This window comes from Corvus cornix, chromosome 1 (assembly GCF_000738735.6).
Source record: "Corvus cornix cornix isolate S_Up_H32 chromosome 1, ASM73873v5, whole genome shotgun sequence".
Classification (NCBI taxonomy): Eukaryota; Metazoa; Chordata; class Aves; order Passeriformes; family Corvidae; genus Corvus; species Corvus cornix.
Window position 1 is genome coordinate 91,559,589 of NC_046332.1, and position 22,915 is coordinate 91,582,503.

At 40.4% G+C, this 22,915-nt stretch overlaps 1 protein-coding gene across 2 annotated transcripts in view; it reads left to right on the top strand.

Moving 5' to 3' along the window:
- RASA3 (RAS p21 protein activator 3) overlaps positions 1-22,915 on the top strand; it is a 132,229-nt gene that overhangs the window by 60,061 nt on the left and 49,253 nt on the right. For both annotated transcript variants that reach the window (XM_039549555.1, XM_039549559.1), the window contains exons 4-5: positions 2,038-2,132; positions 14,280-14,356. In XM_039549555.1, coding sequence (XP_039405489.1) covers positions 2,038-2,132; positions 14,280-14,356 — 172 coding nt within the window. The remainder of the gene's footprint in view (positions 1-2,037; positions 2,133-14,279; positions 14,357-22,915) is intronic.

Here is a 22,915-nt window from a genome sequence, read left to right on the forward strand (position 1 = left end):
CAATGAGGTCCAAAGCAGTTAGTGGAAGGTCATGCATTTAAATGCATTCCTCTCAAAGTGTTTTAGAGAAACTAGGTTCTCCACAAGCCACTATAGCTGGAGAATAAAAGTAGAAGCTTTGAAAAAATAATCATGCCATAGATTCTCAGCAGAGTAACTTGTCGTCTTCTGTTCAGCACAGTTCAGATTTCTTATTTACCCTTCCTGACATATTATTTTGTAGGTTTGTGTAATTTAATTATTGCTTTTTTTAAGAAGTTTCAAGCGGCTTGCTCTGCATATCCAATAAAGAGTCTGGTAATGTGTCTCCCTTGTTAATCTCCCTTGTTAATTAGTTAAATGTTTGCCAGGAGATGGATCTGAGAATCTCTAAAGGACAAGCAGTGAGAGGATGGTGCTGAGGGCACAATGAACAAGACTTGGGAATAATGGGTCAGAAGTTCTGAAAAGGAAGCTAGAGCAGAAATCCTGGCAGATACTATGGAGGGCAGCTGTGGAAGAATAGCAGGGTAGTTTAGGAACTGGGACTGAAAATCTGGAAACTGTCATCAGAAGCAGCCTGAGGTGACAGAAGAATGCAGCTGCAGCATGGTATGGGGTGTAGCCCAGCAAACAGGAGGGCTGGGTGAAGCTATCCAGCTGAAGGAAATGGCTGTAAATTGAGGGAATGCTGGTGTGTAATAACTTGCTGCTAGGACTTCCATAAACTTCTAGATTTCAGAAGGGAAGAGTGCTTTGTGTTTGCCCCTTTTGTAGTCTTTGATCATGTGGTTTTTTTTTTTTTCTTTTTAAATGTATTCTGTTAATGTTTGCTGGGGTAATGTATTACTGACATCTGGTCAAACTGCATGAATTTAGGTAGTGGTAATCTTTTTCCCACAAAACTATATCCATTGGTGAATGTCATCTAACAATGTTTGGTTAAAGGAAGTCTGTGTTTTTGTAACAAAGCAGTGGTTGCAAACTGTATGTGAGCAACTCATCTAGCGGCAAAAGTCTATTCAACCACATTGCCAAACCCCATCTTCCTCGAGCCTTGTGAATGTCTCTGACTGCCCTGGATTCTTTCACTTTGAACACGCTGCTTTGCTCAGTGCCTGGGGAGCCACCCAACCCAAAGCAGCTTTCTGAGGATCATGAGCTCCTCAGGCATGCCATGCTCAGATTTGTGTATACAAAGAAAGACACTTGGAAAAAGTTTCATTGTCCCTCAGAGAGTGCTTTGCATACTGCCTGAGAGATACTGGGCAGGACAGAAGTGTCTGCATTGACCCTTTGCATCCATGTGGGCTGTTAGTTCACAGTGTGGAACTGGGTGCTGTTACCACACCTACCAAAACAGCTGATTTGGTAGTGGTAACAGTGGTATAAAAAGGTGAGAGTTAAAGCTCTTCAGTGTTTTGGGGTGAGTTTCCCCCCCTGCTTTTCTCTACAGTCAGGGATAGCCCTTGGGTGGCTCTGGGTTGCATAATGGGAAGTCTGAAGGATTTGAGGGAGAGAGAGAGGTTGACAGGGCCCCAAAATGCAGATGTGGGAATCTGCTGTGACTTGACATCTCTAGTTGTTTTCCTTCTAGAAAGCTGTATAGTGAAATGCCTCATCCTGAAGTACTGTTGACAATAACATACGCACAGAACCTTTAATTTGGGATTGTTACAGACATCAGCCTCAAAAAAATGCTTGCTTGCAACAGTTTCCAGTCTTTTCTTCCCACAATTTTAACTGCATGTCAGAGAAGTAATGATGACATTTTTGCTATAATCATATTTACAAGCTTGTCCATAGTGTCTAGTGCTTCACTGTGTTAGGTGAGTAGGACTTTAGGAATTTTCAAGTCATTCACAAAATGCAGTGGAAAAAGATGCTCATCATTATTTATTGTGATAATAATCACAATAAAAATCTTTCCTTGCTCTAAAGCCTTTCTTGGATAGGACAGGCCCTAAATCATTGTTTTAAAACCTGGTTTTGATGGAAATATATCTTGGGAGAGCTACAGCATGTCTTAAACTGTGCTTCTGGTTTGTTTTATTTCAGGAAAGGTAGCTATACAGAAAGAAGATCTGCAGAAGTATCATAACAGAGACACCTGGTTTCAACTGCAGCATGTTGATGCTGATTCAGAAGTACAGGTGAGATGGTTAAAAAAATATCTTGTCAAAGGAGTATTTGTAACAAGGCCATGGAATTTTTATGGGTTTCATAGCTCTAGGACAGATGTGTTGCTTCCCTACAAAAAGAACCATTAGTATGGTTTGGGTTTTAGTGATAAGTGGAGGGTGGATTACAAGTGTGCGTGAGTCACTGGGGGTCAGGATTCTGCCCACAGAAATAATTAAAACTACGTGAACTATCAGGGTCACTGATACAAGGAGGGGTGTGTTTATCTCAGGTATCAAATAACTTCAGGCCCTATAAATAATGGTTGATTCCTCAGGCAGCGGAGCCATCTTGAAAATAGTACCTGCAGGTACTGCTTTAAATAGTTATGTTGGCAGGTTGCCACAGAAACAGTAATAAGTACATCTTAGATGTGAAAAACATTCCTTGCCAGATTTCTAGGCCCTCTTCCAAACGGTGGGAATGCTGATAACTGTATTACTTCAGCTCTAAATTACATTTAGGGTTTGGTACTTTGCAAATTTTTGTACACAGTGAGACTCCTCTTTTTGTACTCGCCCTCTTTTGAAGCAGATTCTGTTTTCTGTTACGACATTAGGTCTTGTGAAAACAGTCATTATAACAAAGCAAGAAATCAAAATGATGTAGCAGGATACTGTGCCAGTTACTTTTTTTTTTTTTATTCTCCTGTAAGTGTATATTAGAGATCACTTTTGAACCACAATATTTGTTTAGGAGGAGACATGAATGTCTGACCTGCACAAGGGGAAAAGCCTCTTAGATAATTCCGTGTGGTAGGGTTGGACACAGTGTCTTGGCTTTTCAGTCTGCTTGCAAGTCTGCACATACCAGGCTGGAAAATGACACTTAAAATGCACACACATTCCAACATACAGTATGGTCATGTGTGGTGAAGCATATGTGAAAATGCATGCAAGATTAGGTTGTCTTTTTGTTTGGAGAGCCAAATAATATACTGTTGTGCATGTGATATAAAGAGAGCCTCAGGACAGCCTGTTCAGCCTGTGGCACTCTCTTGTAAAATATTGATCCTCTTTAATGCCACATTTCAGTGTCGCTAGTGATGGAAAGGCTTTTAACAGGCTTTTAACTATGATATCTATTCTGTTTACCCTGGTCTCCCTCTCTTCTTACCCCAAAGCCTCTTATGACAGGACTTTTAGAACAAAAGATTGAGTGTTTATTTCCTGTAGGATATGAAAACTTTCCCTTTGTAATTTATCAGTTGAAGAAGGCAATATTTAGATAAGCTTCTGCACTGTTTATTTTGTTACAATATTTATACAGAGTGAGTTTGTGGAAGCTTTTTAGACGAGGGGACTTTCTAGGGCAGCACTGGTAATGTAAGTTGCAGGCAGCTCTAGCTTTTGGAGGGATGAGGAGCGCAGTATTTGCTGGAAAGCATGTTCTCTGTTTGTAATTGTACAGTTTTTCACTTCCTCTGTTTGCATCCTTTCAAGAGCCCAACTGTTAAAAGCTGTTTCTGGGCTCCATGATAAGCATTTATTACAAGTAGTGTAAATGCGATTACATGATACTCTGATTTTATCCATTTACTTAAATGTTCCTTGGTCTTTATGTTGAGTCTGCAGGAGGTCTTGGTTTTCCATAATAGTGGGAGCAGACTTGTAAATATTTTGTATGAATTCTTATGCAAGTGAAGATAGCCAAATGAAATATTTTTGTGTTTGAATCTTTTACATTTTCGGTATCTCAGTTGTCCTTCTAAGCACTTTTTCATTTGTAAGAGAAAATAGAATACTTGTGTTAATGGTGAGTACTTATACAATGTTACTCAGTTTTCTTCCAATTTTAAGGAAAATAGTTTAAGAAATTTTTAGTAGTTAAAATTTGCAGTGAATCATGCGAATACTAGTATGAAGGCAGTTTTAACATGCCAACTATTAGTTTTATCATTCTAGCAGTTGTTCCAATTTAATCTAATGGATTAAACATTGAGCCAGATTCCAGGGAACTCCTGCATCTTCTGGTTTTGTCAGCCAGTGGCTGTTGTACTATTTTCCATGTTGTAGATCAATTCATGGCTATTTAGTTATGCATCACAGCACTTTATTGAGGTAAGCCATTGTCACTCCCACACTTTGAATACAGTGAGAGTAAATGTCAGAAAGAATGTGACTTGCTTGAGGTTATACAGTCAGACTGAGAAATTAAAAAAGAGACCAGGTTTCTAATTATTTCTAATACATTAGGCCATGATATGAAAGGAACTGGGTAAGAATAATAAACCTATGAGGGACTTAATCTTTACCCTGTGCAGACTCTGAAAATACCCAGGTTTTAAGCAGACCAGCCAGCACAGTCAGAAACTGAAAACCACCTGAGAAACAATGGATTGTTCAAATATTGGTGATATTGGATGCTGTGTTTCTTGTGGCCCGCTTCTGGGATGTGTTACCTCATTTTTCAGAACAGAAAGATTGATTTGAAATTACAGATAACATCTGTGATGTAAGAACTGATATTTTGAGCTATCTGAAGTTTCATGAGAAGAATTTAAAAGTTTATTCAACATGGTTTGTACCTCATTTGTATGAGTTCCTGTGTACTTAAAAAAATCAGAATGTAAGTGTTAATGTTGTATAACTTCACATATTGTTTCCAAGGTGTTTAGCTCGAGACTTTGAATCCAGTTTTATGGTTTTACAACATTGCCAATCCTTACTGTCTTGTAAAGGTGCTTTGTATTGTCAGGAGTGAGATTATGGCTTCATAAATTTTATTGCAGATAAGGGTGCTACTGACGGCAGGACTCGCATTACTTGTCAGACTACACAGATACGAGTATTACTGTCAGATGCTTTAATGCCACTTCCACTTATTGCTTGATAGCAAGTAAAGGAGTCTGGCATGATTGTTCATGTTGAAGAAAGAGTGAGGGCATTGTCTGTCTAGGCTGAGTGCTGCTAAGAGGCCTGTGATCTCACCACCACCTCATGTTCAGTGTCACATGGAGCCGTACAGGTGGGACTGTGCAGCTGCTCAGCCCATAGATGCAGAGCAGGCATTACCCACATGCCTTTTGTGGGTTTCATTTACCATTTGGTCTAGCAAACCTACCTAGTGAGACAATCAGCATCATCAGGTGCATCTGAGTTTCCCTTTGCCAGAGTCAGTGGGAAACAGCAGCTACCAGAGCTCAGTGCTGTGTCATTCAGCAGCGGGCTGTAACTGCCCCTTGAAGTTGAAAGGCTTTTACTCTGTTGGTACATCAGTGCCCCCACATTTTACTGGCTGGTTTTGCTCTCACTAGTTTGAAATAACACATTGCATATTCTGCTCTAGTCCTGTCAGTGGTTACCCTGGATGCTGTTGAGATATAGCTGCGTGATGAAACAGCAGTTGTGCTCTAGGTGATTGTTTGAGCTGCTCTGTGGAGAACAAATGATGAAACTCCAACTTGTATTTGTGTTTGGCATACATGATATCTGAATATTTCCTTTGTAAATATAGAATAAAATGTTAAATGTGATGGGGAAGTTTTCTCATACACAGTGCAGAATGGAAGTTGACAGCAGCTATTAATGCATAAATTATGGCTTAACTTTCCAGACTGAAAAACTTGTTCTGAAAGTATGAAGGTATAACCAGGTGAGTTTGTGCACATTTAGCTGAAGGAATTTTAAGTTCCCATCTTCTGATGGAGCCTCCCTCTTCCTCAGTACTGTGCCCAGAGTTAAATGCCCAGTGTCTGACAGTACAAGAGCCCAAGCCTTTCAGTGAGAAGTAGAACAGGAATTGAGCCATTACTGAAAATGGTTTAACTTTTGCGTTGAAATAGATGATGAACAATCAGGCAGCTTCAGCTGGGAGGGGCTAGCAGCAGAAGAGACAACATTGTAAGCTGCTTGAGGACAGCACGAGCATGATGTTGCGCACTTTACACGGCATGTGTTTCTTTTCTACTAGTCATTTGTCTTTCAGGACCTGCTGTATTCTCATTGTCATGCTTTTTGAGGTCTGGAAGCAAAAATTGCCATGCTATTGTGTGTACATCTGTTTTGATCCATGAATGTTTTCCTTTTCTTCACAGAAGGAAGTTTACCCAACAGTAACTGATTCAGATATTTGCCTAGGGTTGTAGATGACAGATGCTCTCAGTGGTCCGTGTGTTCTCGGTGGAATTTAAGCCCAAGTGCACATGCAGTCTTTAAAAGGCCTTTCCGGGTTTTGAGTAGTTTTCCCCTTAATTTTTTTTCACATTAAGTTCATAGTTCAAGTCTGTTTTGTGAAGTTTGAGCTTTGCAGCCTAAATACCCCTTGTGTACATGTAATCATTGAAGTGGTTAAAGATCCAGAGATATTCTGATTAATATCTGTATACTCCAAGCCATGTAGTCTGTATATGCCAAAGTGGGGGAGACTTGCAAGGAGAGTTAGATTATTCTGACATCTTTACCTGTGCAGGCTCTTGTTTTAAAAGTTCCCCTTTTCAAGTGTGCTTTGAGTTGTTTTCTCTGCCTCACTGACAAATGTGAAATAGTCATGTCCTCTTACAGCTGGCTTTTCAGTATTAAATGACAGAATGCTTTTCCAAAGCCAGTTATGCTCAAGGTCTTATGTAAAAGTCATTGTTGGGGCAAAAAAAGTCTGACAAAAACTTGAAAATTGCTCATTTCCCCTTCCTTCTCATAAGAACTTTGATGTGTTTGAGATATCTATTTGGCTATCAACTTAATAAAAATAAAAGGCATGTAAAGGGCAGATAACCAACACTGAGGAAGCAAATTGTCTCACATTTTAACCTTCTGTACTCAAAGCTTTGTGCAGAAGATTTACTGATGTTAAGTGCTTTCTTCAGACACCAAAGGCCTTTCCTCTTCCTTTCACCACATTAGCATTTTGTCTATGCAGGCCTTTGACTATTGTTGATTAAACATGCCTGTTCTTGAGTATGGACTGGTGTCATGTAGTATACTAGACTTCATTAAGGGAAAACATTTACGGGTATGTTTGGAGAGTGCACCTAAAATCCTCTTGTCCCGCTGGACATAACTACTGGCTCTGAAATGCTGCCTGTATATTAGCTAAAAGGATCTAGCTAATGCATGGTGTGCTCCTCAAAAAAACCTTTCATTTGTGTCAGCACCTTCCCATTGAATGCAAGATCTGTATCCCAAGTGTCAGGCTTCATGAATGAAATCTTGGCCTTCTCAGGGTGGGAGTTTTGCCATGAGTTCATCAGAGCCAAGGTTTCACCCCAAACTTTTTAATTAGCTCTTCTTCATTCAGTCTTGTGTGACAGAGAAGTTTATCCCAGATCTGTGGAGGAAGCTGGAAGTGTTATTTTATTATTTTTATTCACCTTGCCGAAGTTTCCAAGGTCTCTCCTGTATCTGCCTGCTTCCTGTTCTATATAAATCAATGCTCTTTGTGTAAGTGGAGTAAGTCATGTTGATCTGTGATGGCTCTGTTGCTAATTGCTAATTAAGAATGTGTTTGAAGATACAAGATATAACTGTCTTTAGGAGCAACTGTATATGGCAGTTTCACTCCAGTAATTGAGAGAATTACATTGTCTGTTGAACAGTTAAGAGCATTGCATGCCCACTGTCCGACACTGATATTGACTACCTTTTTGTAGGTACTTAAATACTTCTAGCATAAAAATGAGTCACTGACACATTTTGTACAACCTACTGTAAGCATGGGTAAATGCAAATTGTAAAAAGAAGCAGCTGCTTCCAGTTTTGGTATCAGCTTTCTACCACACACAGGAAACATGGGTGTTGCCCTCTGTATTTTGAACAGTGGCACTTAAGTTTCTGTCTTCTAGTTGTTTTGAAGAGAGATCACATGTCTGTTTTGATAGGGTGGGGAGATTCTCAAGGCTAAATGTCTACTGACAAAACTACTTGAGACAACTGAACCATGCATCAGCAATGGTAAATAATGTTTGTGGTAAAGGGAAAGAGCAGCTATTGACCAGAGCCTGCTTTGTGGCAAGACTTCCTCCGTATACGAATGTAAGAGCACAGAATTCAGACTTATCAGCACAAAGGGCTAAGACAGTCAATCAGGTTTTGACCTATTGCTCTTCAATAGCTAGTCTATAACAGGGCACGTGGTGAGGAGCACCTATTGCTGAACAAGGAGTGTACGTGGTTTTAAAGTAACATACATGGGTTTTGTATCTGCAGAACATAATTTGTCTGGGGAAATGAAACCCTTTCACTTACAACATCTACGTATTATATCCCATCAAACTATTTGAGAGGAAAATGTGATTAATTATAAGGATTTTGACCATATGGCAGTATTCTTTCTTTAGAGAAACAGGAAGGTTAACATTATGCCATGTGAAGTTGTTTGCCAGTTACTGAGCAATTCTGACATGCTTGCACATATGGAGAGCAAGCAGATATCAGTTCCGCTTTGCTTAGCATTTATGAATCCGTGCAGTGCTGAATAGAGCTGCTGCACTTTCCTCAGCAGTCAGCTGGGTTTTGTTCCAGTTTCTTGTGTGCTGCACTGTGGTCCAGCAGGCAGGCTGTGATCTCTAGCATGATCCTTAGACCTTTCCCAGCCGCCTGCTGCCCTCTGCTAAAGGAAGAAGCAGCTGTTAGACACAGCAAATGTAGACAGCAAACAAACTCCTTCCTCCTCCTGCTCTCAAACCCGCTGTTGGGCCTGACCTTATGTGAGGCTGCTGGTAATACTGCAGGGCTGGATTTACCTAAAGCAGTAGTTGTCCCCTTGGTCTTTCCCATTCCCTCAAGGGCAGCATTTAGTGAGCCCTTAGGGTTTGGCTCAGTTTTCTTGTTTGCTTTTAAGTTTTGCTGATGGCAGAAAGTGACTTCTCATGAAGTTGGCTGAAAAGGCTTCAGAGTAGACAGAATCTGCCCAATAACATTTGCTATATCCTGAAATAAAATTTGGAAACACTGAGAAAGCAATGGCACGGGTTATTCCCTAGTTTGGAATGGTCTGTGTGCAGCGCTGAGTTCTTCCAATGCTCATTTCTCCAGACAATTTGGAGCAAGGGAAAATAAACCAACACACCACTGTTACCACAGTCCTGAATTTGAGACTCCAAAAAAAATGCGGTGCTGGCATGAGTCAGTCATGAACTGTGGTTCATGTCACCTGCTTAGCCTAGTGCTCTCCTACAACTCATGTCTGTTACATCCCTTCCCTCCTCCATCTCCAGGAGCTGGGGTGAGACTGCTTGCAGTCACACTCTACCAGCAGGATGAAGAGTAAGGAGCCAAAACTGGGTCCCAGTCCCTCTTTCCACACTACTCAGCAATGAGCAGAGTTGAGCTGTACTGGGAAAAGTGTCCCCATATGGGATAAATGTTTGGAAAAACTTTCATGCAGGTGCACTCCCACCTTGGAAGGGAAAGTTCCCAGCAAAATTGGGTAGGCTAGTGAGAATTAGGAAGGTTGGTGACCACAAACCTCTCGTCCAGCAGATTTAATAGTAAACAATACCTTATTTTGGGGTTTTTGTGACATTAACTTTGTTCTTTTGTAGAAGAGTGAATTACTATGCTGTGTGAGCCCTGGATATTAAGATGATTGACTTGATACTTAATATTCAAGCAAACTGTGTATTTTCTGGTTTTGTTTAAAATCAGCAGTAAAGACTTGTTCTTTTCCTTTGATGTTTTAAAAAATGAAAGATTTCTAAAAATTTGATATTAACAAAAAGGATGGAGGCCTGCTTGATACTTGATTAAAAATGGTTTAGGAAATTTCAGTCAATTTGGCTCCTGTCTTTTGAACTTAGGCAGACTTGACAGTCTTGTGTGCATCTTCTAGAACCTCAGATAGGCACAGATGTTCCTGGTATTTGTCAGTGCTTTTTCATAAATATTTCTCTGAAAAACCAGATTGCATCTGTTTTGAGCTAGGTCGGATGTTGCATCTGAATCTGCAGTCACTGGTTCACGTGGGGTGTGTCAGATTCCAGGGCAAAATGTGTGCAGGTAACTGCACTCTGACATGGCTCCCAGTGGTGTCCTGGTGACCTTGCAAACACTGCCTCTGAGGCCTTGTTCAGGTCTGGCATAAAATTGTTTTATGCCAGGATGGCAGAACTTAGTCATAAGAGCAACTTTAGGATAATCTGTGGTCATGCATTTTCTTTTCCTTCAAAGTATTGTGGTTAAATGAAACCACAAATTTGCAACTGGTGGAAACATGATACAGGTAGGAAGGGTTTGTATGCCCTTATGTGCTTTATAACTGTTTTCTGGTGTTTCAATCCACAGCGACTCCCAGCTTCATCCCAAGCAGAAAGGAGGTGGTTGGAGACAGGCTTTTCCTGTATCTATAAAACCAGGACTTTAGGTGTGCTTTTTCTTTTATTTGCCAACTTGAGATCAGTTTCAGTTTAGTTTTCAGGTAACTGAGTGTGTAGTAAAGGTTAAGATTTAACAAGCATAGTATAATTTGTTTTCCTCAGTAAGGCCTTTCACAAGTTTTTTTTTGTTACTGATTTCCTTTTGAATACTTTCTGCTTCCCTACAAGAAATTCAGTCATCTGATGGCTTCTTTAATCAATAACTGAAAACTGGAAGCTGAGTGGCCCCATTATGTGGTGTTAGATGTGGTTAGGAAGGAGGTGCGACCTGTGAACCCACCCTCCATATGAGCTGGAGCTGATGGAAAAGGAAGTGTTCAGCAGTTGAATTGGCACTCCTTCAGCTTGTTCCTTGAAAAGGGGTCCTACCCTTCCGAAGGAGAAGGTTATGCTAATAAGCATAGCTGCTTCTAGGAACACCCTGAAATATATTTGTTAATGGAAGTGTTTTGAGTAATTGATACATTCTATTTCAGAATTGTCAAACCTCCAGATTTTTTCTCAGAATTTTTTTGCTCTGCTAAAGGGAAAAAAGCATTATAGCCTTATAATGCAGGACTGAGCCTAGACTCAATCCCTGGCTCCAAAGGAGGGATTCTCTCTGAGCAGGATGAAGCCACCGTTTCAGTTTGCGGTAAAATGGATTTTTTTTGTTGTTCTGTTGCATTGTCTAATCTTTCCTGCTTGTAAACTCTGCAGATCTACTACAATAGAAGACTCTTGTTGTTATTGCAGTAGTTCTTTTAATAATAAAAATATAAATTTATTTTTTACAAGTTGCCAGTCAGAGATCATGGCAATTCTGTTTCTGTGGTACATTTAATCCATTCTAGGTTGACCTTCTTGTTGATTAGATTAACTTTTGATCTTATGATACTGATTTATTGCAGTTTTCTGTCTTCCCATTGCTAAATGAATTAGCTGGTGTTTTGTAAACCCAACTAATGCCATTGCTCAGGAGTGAATTTATTCAGATGAATTCTTATGTTTTGTGTAATGGTATAATTGATTTAGGAAAAAGTGTTCTGTTTATATAAGAGTTACATTTTCTGTAAATTAAGCCTGCAAGTGTGTTAGTGTAGCCTTATTTCAAGGTATTTGAGTTTTTAACTGGAAGTAAAACATTGGAAGGTGTTTTGGGAATAGTTGTAGGCTGCTGTTCCCAGTGATCCCATGACCTCTGTTTTGCTCTAGGAAGCTTGGAGTCACTTTTTGAATAGCTGGCCATTTTCAAAGCTTTCACAAGAGAAAGATGAAAACTACAAGAAAAAATGGCTTTTAGCCCAGAAGAGGCAACACTATCATTTTATGCTTAATGTAGGTAGGAAAATGTGTGAAATACTGCTGATATTTATAAAGATCTTTTTTTCAACCTAATTTCTGAAATGAGGAGCTTCCATTTTACTCAATCTGTGTGAGACTGAGCAAATGGCCACTTGAAGTTTGCTCTCAGGCTCATCTTAAGTGCATTGAAGCATTCTTTCCTGAGAAGGGTCAGTCTCACTTTTAAGACCAGCAGAAATATTTCTATAAAAGCATTTTCATACCTTGGTATTTTTCTACAAAGGGATATTTTCTCTGAAGTTGCAAAATCTCTGGTTTTGACTCTTAATTTCTTCAAAACTTGTATTAATGTTGATTTCTCTGGTAAAGGTAGTTTGCAGGGTATCAACAAAGATTGCAGTAGTGGGTTTTACAGGTTAATAATATGAATTTACTTTCCAGAGACTAATGGTTTACATCCTGTAATAGAATATGTGGCCAGTGGAAGAGAGAGCATTGAAGAGTAAGGAAAATACAGTAAAACAAAAGCCAGAAAGCTGTTCTGCTTAAGCAGAGTTCTTAGCTGGTTATGTGCCCAGCCCTTGTCATGTGCAGCTACAGTGGGCATTGCAGTGGTACTGAGTCCTTAAGAACTGGGTCTAGAAGTGGCTTTATGCATTTGTGCAGAGAAATCCTGTTCTTATGCATGAGGACAGGCTTCAGTTTGGAAGCTTATGACAGATGCTGACTTTGGCACACACTGACAGGGTGAAGGAGTGACCTGTGACACTGAAACACAAATCAGGAGTGGCAGCTAAATGCAGCATGTCTGGTTTGTGCATTGGGGGTGGTGGTGGTTTAATTATTTTGTTTAAAATTCTGCAGAAGACACATGGCAGAAGCCTTGTTTTGAATTCACACAGACATTTGGGTTCTTCCCTGTTCAAAATGCCAGCAAGCTGCTGTGGTGCCTCTGCAACTTTATACAGATTGGAGAGGTTGTCTTCCTTGTTTTCTGGATGAGCACCAGTATCATATGCCACGTGTACTTGAAGGGTCTGTGTTCCAGCCCTCAGGAAAAAGTGTTACTGAGTCAGAGTACTGAAGGTGTAAGTAGAGGATAAAGGTTTGTGGAGTGAGAGCGTGAAGTGTGTGTTCAAGGTAGTGCAGAAAGAATGGTGCTGAATAAGGGATATACACTAGGAAGGGGAGAGAATGACTGTAGCAGGAAGAAACAATGTCTCATAGGCTTTTTCAGGACAAGTATTCAGGCACTGAGTCCAGTGTGTGCTTCTTAACATGAGAGGAGCAGGGAATGACCTTGGACTGAACTTCTGCATGTCCATGCTACTTAATTGTTGCTGCCCTCCTTGCAGTGCTTTGGACTGTCTTCACCAGCTTTTGTCCAGACAAATCTGCTGTAGGGAAAGGGAATCTTAGCAGCATAGGTGCAACTTGAGGCCAGAGTTTCATCTTGACTCTCCTCTGTTGCCCAGGATGGACATTCTCATAGAGCAGGAGATTGCTGTAACTAGTCACAAGAGATAGGGAAGTTGCTGGCAAGAGTTCTGGTCCTGTGCAGAAAGATCAAAGGTTGAATGTGGAAGATCTTATAAAAGGGGTGGCAAGAGAATTTTGTGTGATTTGAGGTAAAGATATTATCCACATTAGAGCTGTGACTAATTAGCAGGGTGGATTTTAGCATCCTTTATTACAAAGGGTGGAGGGGAGATAGTTATGAAAATGAAAGGCTCGATTTTGCCTATGATATTTTGCAGAAGATGACTTGGCACTGCTGACATGTCAGATTTGGTCAATAACAAAATGTATTTTGCATTTACTGTATACACACTGTAAAAGTGATGCTGAGTTTTTGTCAGTGGGATACTCACATTTTGAAATATAATGGAATTAATAAGAGGAATGCAATTGGTATTAATGTTTGCCTTTATTTTCTTAGCATATTGAAGGATAATATTTTGGCTCAAGTCATAATAAAGTTAATGTGATGGTAAGGAGTTGAAGACTGTGTAACTGTGAATACTAGCAACATGATTGAACACTTTTTGTGTTTTTTCAAATAGTTGTTTGATACAGTTTTATTGATACATGTCTTACAATTTATATTGCTTAATAGATTTTATTTTTATGATGTGTAAAACGTGTAGGTGTTAATTTATAACACACTTCCGTGATACCATTTTTAATGGTAGTGTTGCAGATATTTGCTTAATATTTAAAATGCTAATTACAGATAAAGCTCCAACCCAACATTTCTGTGTCAAACTGTGGACACTCCATAGCCTTCAATTAGTACAACATATAGAGATAATATAATGGTGGGAATTATGCACCCAAATTTAGTTAAATGACTACTGATCTGGATTCTCTGAAAGTTGAAGGACGTTAGCTATACAGTTCTTATTTAATCTTTAGACTTCTCCTGGAATTACTTGCACAAACTGGCTTGCTTTGGTTGAAGTTGGAATGCTGACTGCCTATACATAAAACTTACTTTTCATATGGTGTTTATGGTGTGTTTCAGGGGAAGGTCCACCTTGAGCTGAGACTGAGTGAAGTCATAACAGACACTGGTGTCGTCTGCCATAAGCTCGCAACACGGTAGGTCTTGAAATGTAGCAAACAGTGTGTGGTGCTTCATTTAAAAAGAGTTGGAGGAATCAAAACATTTATTTGGACACTGAATGTTCTTAATCAGAAATATCCATATGAATTTATAGGGTGTGAGATTGTTCTCATTTTCCCTTCTTTTTCTCCTCACAGAATCGATGTAATTTTCTTCCTAATAGTCTTAAATGTTAATAAATCCCTTATCCAGTTTAGTCATGGCATAAATACTATAAAGACATCAAAGGGTAATATTAATGTCCTTCTAATTTGCATTAAGGACCTTACCAGCTAAGTAAATTTGTAGCACAACTTACATGGTGAGAGAGTGTTACAGAGCTGGCTTAAAACAAAAGTTTGCCATCGGTTACTAAGGCAGCCTCAGAATCAGCCAATCCAGTCTCATTTAACTTGAAACAGAGATGACACAGGACTCAAATGGCAGTAAAGATTTCTCTGTCCTCTGAGGAGTCACTGCTCTCTGGCCACACCAAAGCCTTTCAGGTTACCTCAGAAGTAGTGGCAGAGCTGTTTGGCTTCTGTGAGGAATCTGCTTTGTGTTCTCAGTCAGAAGAGTGCTCTGCTAGGAAAGTTCTGACCAGCCCAAGTTTCAGACCAGTATTTAATATCATTTTGTTGCTGCCTTTGCTAAGACTTTGTCCTGGCAATTTTTACATCTAGGACCTGTTAACAAATGCAGGTAACCCATATGGTGACCTCCATTGCTGTAGGCCCATTCTTGATAGGAGGATGTGCTGGTGTAAGTGATCCTGTCTGCCTGTGCATGTACCCTCTGGCCATACAGGTCCTACCAGAGCACTGCAGTAGGTACATTCAAACTCTTTCTCTCTGCTGTGATGAGGCAGAGCGAATACCAGGGATAGTGTGGTGCAAGTTGCTGTGTAGGCTCTGAGCTCCTGTGAACTTGTTAATCAGGGCACAATGCTGCTGGAACACAGCTGTACCTTTTTGAGAACAAAAATTGCCATGTCAGTATAGCTGTGCACCACCTCTAGCTGCCACCTGAGGACTCTCATTATGTCATTTTTCAGTGCACAATTTGAATATGACCAAGTGATGATGGTCGCACACGTTCTGAGAAACCAGAGCTCAAACCTGTATCTTCCAAGTCCTAGGCTGGCATCTTGTGTTTAAGTGTTGTTTGTATTGCTATTGGTCCTAAGGCTTTGCGGGAGAGGGGGAAATAGAAGGTGGGAAAAGGCAATTTCTTCCCTTTCTGCTGTCAGAGGGGGTGTATGTGTGTGGGACATACAGGACAGTGGGTTTATCACTGAGCTTGGACTGTCCTCAAAGCAAGCCTGGAGGATACTGTGCTTAGAGAGGAAAAGGAGCACAGTTGTCCTGATTACCATGTTGATGTGTTTTTTTGCTTTGGTCTTTCTGAAAGTGTCTACTGCACTCCTTAGATGTGATACAGCCACAGAGCCCTCTGTCCGTATCCTTTGAACCCTAATTGTGGATTGACACCCTTTGATGTCCGTGACTCTGCAAACACAGATTAACTGCAACATCCTTCCGCTCTTGTCTGTTTTGATTAGTTAGGTGGTATACTGAAGGACCTTCAGAAGTGTTTGCCTCTGTTTGTTTTATTCTGAGAGTGTGTCATACCACAGCCAGCTGTCTTTTAAAGGTTTTGTCTTCAGTTAAGTGGGACCTGGTAACATTGCAGTACCAATGGATTTTTCAGTGAACTTTCTGAAATGCCAGAAATAGGTGTCTGAAAAGGTCCTTCTTAATACAAAATACATGCAGCTTCTTGCTTCATGAATAGCAGTAAGGCAGCGACTACTTTAACAGTGGGATTTTCTAGCTTTCTATTCATTTTGGCCAGACAGCTTTTAAATACTTACTCAAATTTTTGCTTATGTATTCTTGATTTGAAGACTATTCCATCAACTTTCTACAATGCAGAGAAAAAGACTTCGATTGGTTACAAAGCATTCTGTAACCATGATTTGCTAGGTATTGTTCACTGTATTAGCTTCAATGTGTAGAAAAATCATGAGGTTTTAACCACTGAATCATAATGAGCCCAGGTTTCTTAGAAATAAAATTTGAGAATCGGAGCTCAAGCAAGCTTTTGTCTGCTGAAACTACCTTTTCCCATTGCCACCTTCTCTTCAGTATCTGACCTGGACACTCTGGTCTTTCTAGTTTCCACATTTATTTGTTATTTGAGAGGTAAGGGAGAATAGAGCTTAGCAGTTCAAGTAAGAAAACTGGGAAAGAAGAATGTTTCTAGAGTATGTAGCTCAGTTAGTGCAGGTTTTCATGGCAATGTGTCTTAGGTGTGAGAAAGAAGGGAATGATGAAGGGGAATGATTACATCGGGGGGAAAAAAAAAGCACTTCAGAACGTAGTCCAGCATTTTCTCTATGCCACACTACTTGCTTCAGGAAGGTCTACAGCAAACTGCAGCTCTTAACATTTTTCCACATGATCTGAAATGTCTTTCAGGTTTATTCATAGATACCTTGGTTCTAGTGCTTAAGCATGTAAGAAAAGTGTGGTAATTAAACAACACTCAGCTGAATGTCTGTGTAGCTGGAATTTGCCAGTGAGGAGAGCAGCAAAGACAGGAGAGGCAGAACCTTTGTTAGAGGTAGGTCATGAGTGAAAAGCAGAGCCTAGGTTTTTTGGGGAAGTGCAGCTTCCAATTGAGTGTTGTGAAAATAACTGATTTTCTTGTGAATATCTCGTGGATGTTACAGTGAGCAAGTAAGACAAGGCTGTAAAAATATGCGCAAGAATCTGGAATCACTTCATCTTAAAAACTGACTTGTTCTGATGAATCTAATGCTTGTCCTGTGAAATTCCTTGACTCTGTTTAAAAAATATATATTTAGGGGTTTTTTTTAATGAAGCATTTAGCTACAAAGATAAACAATACCCTGCAAATGACCTCATAAATATAACTGGTTGAACAGTTCAGGTTTGCAAGGAGAACAAAACCTGCATCCAGTGGGGCAGCTGTTTAAAAATACCTTAGAGAGACTTGCTTTTTTAAGCCCCAGAATAGTGCTTGTTTTCAAAGACCACGTATGTAGGCTAAATGAAGACTTGGCCTAATTAGGAAACTTTTTTACCTCTCCAGAAAATATGACCTTACCCATAGGTCTTTATCAGTGTGCCCTCTGAGCTTGTTCACATTGCTGCCACCTCTGCATTCCAAAAAGCCTGGAAAGCAGCTGGGGCTGAGCCAGCCTGCAGTCCCATGGAGCATGCTGTGAACAGTCAGCTGGATGAATGAATGGAAAAATTCATCTGAATGGAAGGGCAAATTAAAATATTTAAGTGCTGAGCTCTTGAACATTAAGTAGTAGATTATTAAAAAATGCAGAAGGCAAGTGTGCTTCCCCTGCAGAGGAAGCAAAAAATTCAGGTCAAAAACTGTTACCTAATAGCTGCTCCTTAGGAAGCATTCAATACTTTCATTTGGTCTTAAACCACGAAGCTGTTGTGCTTCATCAGAGGCCCTAGTCTCAGCCAGCTGCTACAGCACAATCTCCTGGACTGAATCCCCACAAAAGAGATTAAAAGGAGAAGCATTAGTGGATTTAAAAGTTACATTGATAGTACAGATGTAGGCACCACACTCACACTGCTTGTGTCCCCTGGCAACTTCTTCTGTCATACTCTGTAAGAGCCACAACTCTCACTTTGGATGCTCCTTCTGGGAACACTTGCTACTTGTGGGCTCCCTCTGTGGGACCTGGTGGAAAACCTGATGGTCCTTGTGACTGGCTGCCATAAGTCTGTTGTATCCCAGTTACAGGGCTTGGGATGCAGGCCCTTGATGTGTATGTTCACACTGTACAGAAAGAGCAGACCTACAGCCTGCTGACCACAGACCCTTGCTGGAGTGTGTCAGATAAAGAACAACATGCATGGACTTTGTGGTCTGGTACCTTACGGTATCTGCATTTGTACTAAATACTGTTGTGCCATGTAGTGAGTCCCCTTGAATGTTGGGAAAAAGAAAGTCTTACTAAGTAGGTGTGGCTTCTCCCCTTTTTGTCTTTCACTCACAAAAGATCTCGCACTGTGTTCCTCCACACTTTTTGCAGCCACTGCCTTCTGCACAGTCAGCTGCTGCTTGTTGTGACTATCAACATCTGGCCTCACCTTCCACTGGTTGTGAAGGCCATCTCCTGTTTGTCACCTGCCAGAAATGCATCTGTAATTTTATGAACATTTTTAAGATAGGCCACAGAAAGAAGTGGTCAGGACTTTCCCATGCTTCTGGCTGCTTGTGTCCATACACACCCCTTTGTGCTGACACACAGCTCCTGGCAGCTGCTTGTGCAATGTTGTATTTTATTTTTTTTCCCCTCATGTTTTTTCAGCTGAAACAGGTTTTAATCCTGTGTATCCTAGAGACTGCACTTTCCTTTTTCTGTAGTGCAGAGGAAGGAAAATGACCAGGGAAAGATTCTCTTTCTGCAGCCATGCTGGATGGAAGTGTTTGAACTAAGTCATGAACAGTGTGTGTGTAGCCATATTACATGAATACATCTGAAAATCAATGGTATGTACTTCTCCCTAAATTTTTTTTATGAGCCACCACTTCCCACATACAGAAACTTTTCCTGCTTTACAACCGAAGTACTTGGAAAGGATCCCTAGACTTTTTGTGAACCTTTCCCCGCCATTGCTAGAGCTGTTTTTGGACAACATATTTGTGTTTAGCACAGAAAGGTGGTTCCCCAGAGGCTTTAAGGCCTCCGGGCTGTCCAGACAACTTTGTCTCATCTGTCAGATTCACACAGGCAAGGGACAGCAGATACATGCATTTGTATTTATTTAATAAAGAGGAGGGCTCGTGTAGATAGCTTCGTAGCATTCTGTAGCCTTTGCTGTGGTTAAGTGACTAGAGGCAACATTTAGAAGCAGTGTTCTGTATTTAGCAAGATGACATCTTGCAGCATGCCTGAAGGAACAGGCCACTGAACTCCTGTTGAAAGTCAGAATGAGCTGGGAGCCTGGCTCCCTGATCATCCTTTGAGAATTCCAGCATGTGTATGTAATTAGTCACATTTAAATGTCTGTGTTTATTCAGTGTACCCAGCTGCTCCTTCAAGTGTTGTCTTATGTCTTGTCTCTTAGTTTTAAAAAAGCTTGGAAACATCTGCTTTGAAGAGCTCACCCCTTCTCCCCCCTGCTTCTTTTATTCTCCCACCCAGTAAATCTATGTAGTTAAATTAAACATGTGTGCTTCAGAGGCCACTGCTTTCTTTCATATGTAGTGACATGGTTTTCCAGTAAACAATTCATAAGTCTACAAATACATAATCAATGCTGAAATTTTATTTGGTAAATGAATCTTTTGTAGCTCTGGTATGGAAGACATGGCTGCTCTGCATTAATTCATGAATTAAATGCTGTGGAACTCTCTCAAGGGCTCTACAAGGTGTATTCCATTCATGTGAAACAAAGTCGAATGGGCAGTTTACAAGAGCAAGCAGGAAAGGAGACAATAAATAGGTATGACATCCCTACGATAAGTGCTTCAGGGAATATTAAAAGAACAGTGACTGATCTGTGGGCTTTAAAAACCTTCGGAAGAGGGAGGTAAGGAAGAAGGTTTTATTTGTCAGGTGTGGTTAAAGCAGAAGGTCTCTGCCTAGGGGTGGGAGTCCTGGGAATTGGTGATGGTTCCCCAGCCTTCCCGGCCATGTGAATAGAGCACAGAGCATGCAGTGAGCAGCATCTGACCTTCCTCTCTGATTGCTTGCATTATAGATCTGAATTTCCTTGTCCATGAGCATTGCTGCTCACTGGTTGACAACCACTGCCCTAAATCAGATTGACTTTATGCAACTGTTTAAAAGTCTCTTATGCAATACGATGTTTCTAAGGTTATAGTAAATGATGCTTCATTTTGAAAATTTCAGAGGCTCAGCCCTTCTCTTTTGTTGGTCACAACTCATGAAGGGCATGTAAAGTCTGGTTGGAAAGGTTGAGATAATGGCCATTCCTGCTTTTAGATCAGGAGTCTAGATCCTAATCTAAAGCATAAGAGGAAAACACAATCCCGTCTTGTCTGGTGCAGGTTTGCTGTTTTCTCCTGTGATTGCATTTGGAGACACCTTGAAAAACTACAGGAATGTAGCTAGTCCTTCAATCATGGAACATGCTTAAATGCATTTGTGTAAAATTAAAACATACAAGCATCATCTTTGAGTCATCTGAGAATTCCCCTTTACTAACTAGCTTGTTTCCTGCTTTTCTCGCTTACATTGGAGCTAGTTTACTTTCTAGTACATAGCTATCTTAAATACCAGGAATTGGTTAAGAATTTGTCTAAAGGGTTGGATTAAAGAGAAAGCTTGGAACTAAATGGCTGTATTTACCTACTGATGCTGAAGACCAAATTTTGTGGTCTTTCTGATGCTGTTAAGAGCAGAAAGCAGGAGTGCAGGCAGAGTGACCAGCAAAGTTTTAGATAATACTTTTCTCTGCTGTTTGGTTGGGAGGGGTTGGTTTGTTTGTTTGTTTTTCTGAATTCAGTTTTAATGCAGTAAACACTTGGACTTACTAGCTTGATGACATTTCTTTAATCTCTCACAGTAATCTGGTTTTCTGTAACAGGTGGTGGTGACGTCTAGTTACTTGTCAGTGGTGCAGAGCAGGGTTTGCTCCTCTCTTTTGAGTGTGGTGTGTCATATTCAGTATTTCCTTTTCCAAAATGGAGTTGGTGTTCCGTGAAAGCGTCAGCAGGAACCAGGAGGTGTTTCTTCATGGAGGCAATGTTTTGTTGCTTTGTGAGGCAGTAGTGCTCAGTGTCAGGCTCTTGATGGTATGTTATTGTGGTGCAAGGCTGCAGCTCCTATTGAGTGTGGAGATAGCCTGAGGCCAGAGCTGGCAGTGGCTGCTTTTCCTGTGATGTTACAGCTCTCGGTGCTCTTTGCCTACGTCCAGAATGGGTCCATGAGCCACCCAGCCCTCTTGGGTTTGCTGCTTCCGGTTTAGAGAATATACATTTGTGTTGCTTTAGAGAAGTTTCTACTCTGCTGCAGAGACATACAGCCAGCTTTGAACTCACTTCAGGGTCAAATGAAGCTTATTTTCCTGCGTAAAATATGACCTACATCAATTAGGGGGAAAAAAGGTATTGCTAACTACAAGAAGGTCAGTTTAATGTATGCATCAATCAGGTGAACTCACAGTATTTTGAAAAATTTCAACTTCTGTTTGCTCCTGGGAGGGAAAGCTAATGAAGGCATAAAGTGGTTTCTCGGCTTCATTTTGGATAAACTCATGCATCCATTAAATGTGTTACAATCTCCTTTCTCTAGAGAGCAAGCCCTGTATCAAGCTGTGGCTTTTCTGCAGGATTGCATCTTGATCATGCTTTTAATCTTGTATGGGTTTCATAACAAACTGATGGGGGAAAAGTGCTCAGAGGTTGAATCACATACTATCTGGTACTTTTATCATGGAATGCTGCAGTGCTGTGGGTTTTGGGATTACAGAGGGGAATAGAGAACAGGTATGTATCTTTATAAAGCTTTAACATGGTGCATCAATTTTTTCTTCTTTTCTCCCAGCTCTCATAACATTGAGTTTACACTTCCTCTGCTGTGCTTCTCCATCCCCACCATAGCCTCTGTTGACTATTTTGTAGCCTAAATCAAGTTTCAAGTGTTCGCTCTCCATTAAACCTCTGATATTTAGAAATACTATCTTCTGCTACTGCTGTGTTTCCCACTAAATGGAGTTTGTTTCATGTTTCTTTGTTTTTGTATTCAGTGTTTCTTCAGTGCTTCGCCTCTGTTAATGAAATTCTTTGTTTATGCAAATCGCATATGAGTGTCATTTTATCTGTAATCCCAATCAACAGCAACTTCAATTAGACCCTCCTCCAGCAGAACATGTTTTAAAATGCTCACCATTTTGAGACTGAATAGTCATCACATGACTCTGTGGAATAGGTATAAAACTCAGTTTGTAATTAAAGACTCAAATGTAAGTATTAAGTCATTCTGTTTCAGTAGTAAATGCTGCTGTGTAAATAACGTGACAGTACTTCCTGTTTTACACAGAATAGACATAGACTGGGATTATAAATGGAGGCAAATTATTCAGTCATAAATCCTTATGGTAAATTATTTCATTTCTAAATGTGCTTGAGATCACAGTGTTAGGGTGTTTTGAGGGCGTTAGAGAGTATTCCTGTAGTATCCATGTTTGTAAAAGGTGCATGGATTTTGAGAACTGTGAGTTGTTAGCACCTTTGATAGGCTGTCAGTGCCCCAAATGTCAGCAGTTTTTACTTCACTGATGTCCTTTAATGATGATCAGCTGGAGCAGTTCAATTACAGTTGAGGTAGGGCCCTAGGAAAAACTGGATGAGCTACCTGTCTTGCAACACGACCTGTATCAAAAGGTTCTTTGGAGTTTCTTTGGAGTACACGGTGTTTAGCATAATACAAGGGTGAACTTGTACCCTGTTTCATTCTGAATGACTTCTGGGATTTCTACAGCTTCTGTGGCAGGCACCATCCAAAACCAAAGCTAGAGAAGTTTCTA